Below are 4,004 nucleotides of genomic sequence, written 5' to 3' on the forward strand. Positions count from 1 at the left end.
GGGGGGGAGGAACGAAGAGGATTCTTTGTGCACTGACACACCCCCCCCCCAGGCGAGTACTGGATCGACCCCAATGAGGGCTGCTCCCGCGACTCCTTCAAGGTGCATTGCGACTTCACGGCTGGCGGGGAGACCTGCCTCTTCCCCACCAAAGAGACGCAGGAGGTGAGTGTGATGGGAGGGAGGGGGGGCTGGGAGCCAGGACTCCTGGGTTCTATCACAGCTCTGGGAGGGGAGTGGGATCTGGTGGGTTAGAGTGGGGGGGCGGGGAGCTGGCAGCCAGGACTCCTGGGTTCTCTCCCCAGCTCTGGGAGGGGAGTGGGGGCTGGTGGTTTAGAGCAGGGGGCTGGGGGCCAGGACTCCTGGGTTCTACCACAGCTCTGGGAGGGGAGTGGGATCTGGTGGGTTAGAGTGGGGGGGCCTGGGGGCCAGGACTCCTGGGTTCTCTCCTGTTCTAACAGCCCCAAGCCGCCGCTGTCTGGTTTTGGCACTAGAGCAGCAGTGGTGGCTGAAGGGAGGATTTAGCCCCAGCCTCGGCCCCGGCTCCCAGCCAGGCTCAGCGCACGTGGGGCACCCCCAGGTGCAGCCCCCCTGAGCCCGTCTCTCTGGGTCTCCCCTGCCAGGTCCGGATGTCTGTGTGGCAGGAGGAGAAGCCCCCGCGCTGGTTCAGCCAGTTCCGGGAAGGCAGCAAGGTGAGAACCGGGCCGGGCGGCCGGTGGGGGTGTCCTGGGCTCAGTGACACTGCCAGGGTCACCCCAACAGCCAGCCTGGTCCCGGGGATCCTGCACCCCGATAATACAGCTCGCGCCCCCCATACACGGCCCTGGCCCCTCTGAATGAGCCCCAGGGACAGGCCCTGCCTGAGCATGTGTGTATGTGCAGATACCTCCTGTACCCCCGGCTCCAACACTGACCCCCCGCTGACACCTGCGGTCTGCAGGGGGGTCTCCAGTGACCGCACCTCCCCCCCCCAGCTAACGTCCGTCCATCCAGCCTTCAAACTCCTCTGTCATTCACCCCCCTGGAAACCCCTTCCGTGCCCAGCCCCGAGGGTGTATCTCCCCAGTCCTAGATCCTCATCCCCCCCACCCCCCCAGACTCTCCTCGATCTGATCCACCCATCCGCCCGGCCTGGAATCTACCCATCCCTAGATCTGCCTGGAGTCTCGTCTGCCCGGCTAGTCGCCTGTTTAATGTCTGTCCACACCAGAGAAACCCGTCTGTGGCTCTGTCCATCCCCTGTCCTTGGAGCTGTTCGTCCGTCTGTCCTCAGCTCTGTCCATCCCCCGTCCTTGGAGCTGTTCATCCATCTGTCCTCAGCTCTGTCCATCCCCCGTCCTTGGAGCTGTTCATCCGTCTGTCCTCGGCTCTGTCCATTCCCCGTCCTTGGAGCTGTCCATCCCCCGTCCTCAGCTCTGTCCATCTCTCTCCCCGCCTCTGGCGCCCCTCACCACAGAGCACAGACTCTGATCCCCACTGAGTGCCCCCTGGGCAGGGGCTCCCCACGCCTTGCCCCGAGCGGGGAGTGCGGGGGGGTGGCCGCCACGTGCGTCTCCCCCTAACGTGTCCCTGACCCCCCAGTTCTCGTACGTGGACGCGGACGGGCGCCCGGTGGGCGCGGTGCAGCTCACCTTCCTGCGGCTGCTCAGCGTGGCCGCCCGGCAGAACTTCACCTACCACTGCCAGCGCTCGGTGGCCTGGCGCAGCGCCGCCTCTGGGGGCCACCAGCGCGCCCTCCGCCTCCGGGGCGCCAACGAAGAGGACATGAGCTACGACAACAGCCCCTACATCACGGCCCTCACCGACGGCTGCGCGGTGAGCGGGGCCCGGGGCGGGGAGCCGGGGGAGGGACAGGCTGGGATCGGGGGGGCAAAGAGAGACGGGAGCACGTGGAGGTCTGGGGAGGGACAGATACACTGGGACAGAGGCACTGGGAGGGAGGGATGTGTGACATTGCAACCCATAATGCGTTATAGAAATATTCTTATGAATGTAAATATGACATAACTGGGATATGTTTTATGCTACACAGGCCATGTCACATCTCTTTGCACAGGTTACATTCTGCTGACTGTTTTCATCCTATTCGTATGCCTGTATCATTTTTATATCGGAAGTTATGAGCGTTGGCTCTGTGCTTCTATTTCAAGTGTTTGCTGTAGGAAGCACCTAAGGCAGATTTGATCAACATAGTGTGAGGGGTTATTCAAGTAAGTGGAAGCACTTGGCAAACAATGGACCTTGACAGTCGCCAGTCCACATCCGAGCTTTCCTGGGAACGAGAACGGAGTCATGCAGGGACATGTGACTTGCCCATGTGACTCCAAAACTCCAGCTTGTCGAGGGGATTCTACACAGGGGGAGGGAGGGGTTTAGACCCACAAGGAGACACTATATAAACCCCTGGGAGACCCCTGGGAGACCCCTCCATTTTGTCTTCAGCTGGCTCAAGAGAGAGCCTCTCCATCCCCAGGATACCTGACAGAAACCGGAACAAAGGACAGTAACGACCACAACCCATCACAGTGGCGTCACGAACAGGATCCGAACCTGTGCGGGGAAACCCCATTGGATTTCGAACACTGTGACTGGCTGGATCACAGAAACCCCCTTGGGAGCTGCCACCTGATGTGCTGAGACTACCTCTGAGCCCGTTTTCCCTGCCAGCTTGGGACTTCAGTGCCCTGCCTGGTTTGAGCCAGACATGCCAGCCTGCTGCAAACCCAGACCCAGGTCTGAACTACGTCCCCCAAAAGCTGCAGGCTTGACTGAAAACAGCTTAAGAAGTGTTTCTGTCTCCAGCACTCAGACCACTCCCAATGGGGTCAAAACCCCAAAGAAATCCGTTTTACTCTGTATAAAGCTTATACAGGGTAAACTCGTAAATTGTTCGCCCTCTATAACACTGATAGAGAGATATGCACGGCTGTTTGCCCCCCCCCCCCGTATAAATACGTACTCTGGGTTAATTAATAAGTAAAAAAGTTATTTTATTAAATACAAAAAGTAGGATTTAAGTGGTTCCAAGTAGTAACAGACAGAACAAAGTGAATTACCAAGCAAAATAAAACAAAACACGCAAGTCTAAGCCTAATACAGTAAGAAAGTGATTACAGATAAAATCTCACCCTCAGAGATGTTCCAATAAGCTTCTTTCACAGACTGGACGCCTTCCTAGTCTGCGACCATCCTTTCCTCCGGTGCAGCCCTTATTCCAGCTCAGGTGATAACTAGGGGATTTCTCATGAATGCAGCCCCCTTTGTTCTGTTCCACCCCCTTATATAGCTTTGGCACAAGGCGGGAACCCTTTGTCCCTCTCTGGGTCCCCACCCCCCCTTCTCAATGGAAAGACACCAGGTTAAAGATGGATTCCAGTTCAGGTGACATGATCACATGTCGCTGTAAGACCTCATTGCCCACTTGCCAGCACACACACGTATACAGGAAGACTTACAGGTAAAACAGAGGCATCTGCAGACAATGGTCCTGGTTAATGGGAGCCATCAAAATTCCAAACCACCATTAATGGCCCACACTTTGCATAACTACAATAGGCCCTCAGCGTTACATTTCATATTTCTAGTTTCAGATACAAAAGTGATACATTCATACAAATAGGATGAACACACTCCGTAGATTAGAAGCTTTGTAGTGAAACCTTACAAGAGACCTTTTGCATGAAGCATATTCCAGTTACATTATATTCACACTCATTAGCATATTTTCATAAAATCATGTAGAGTGCAACGTCACAGGATGGATACCCGGGGATGGGTGAATAGACAGTTGCAGGGTTGAGGAGAGTGGATGGATGGATGGACGTGGGATGGGCAGGGTGGATGGATGGATGGCTACACTAGGAGGGAGGCGGGATGGACGGGGGATGGGGAGGGAGGGATGGATGGATGGATGAGGAGATGATGGATGGATGGATGGATACACTAGGAGGGAGGCTGGCTGACCAGACAGTTGGCAGGAACAGAGGGCAGAGCCCGGGTCGCCG

At 56.7% G+C, this 4,004-nt stretch overlaps 1 protein-coding gene across 1 annotated transcript in view; it reads left to right on the plus strand.

Moving 5' to 3' along the window:
- The window catches only part of LOC112124351 (collagen alpha-1(V) chain-like), a gene marked incomplete at both ends in the record, with an annotated part of 2,468 nt that extends 653 nt beyond the window's left edge, over positions 1 to 1,815 (plus strand). The window contains 3 exons of the mRNA XM_026661995.2: positions 53 to 165; positions 624 to 692; positions 1,582 to 1,815. Coding sequence (XP_026517780.2) covers positions 53 to 165; positions 624 to 692; positions 1,582 to 1,815 — 416 coding nt within the window. The remainder of the gene's footprint in view (positions 1 to 52; positions 166 to 623; positions 693 to 1,581) is intronic.
- Between the last annotated feature and the right edge of the window lie 2,189 nt (positions 1,816 to 4,004).

This window comes from Terrapene carolina, unplaced genomic scaffold, assembly GCF_002925995.2.
Source record: "Terrapene carolina triunguis isolate 2854851 unplaced genomic scaffold, T_m_triunguis-2.0 Scaffold21045, whole genome shotgun sequence".
Lineage (NCBI taxonomy): Eukaryota > Metazoa > Chordata > Testudines > Emydidae > Terrapene > Terrapene triunguis.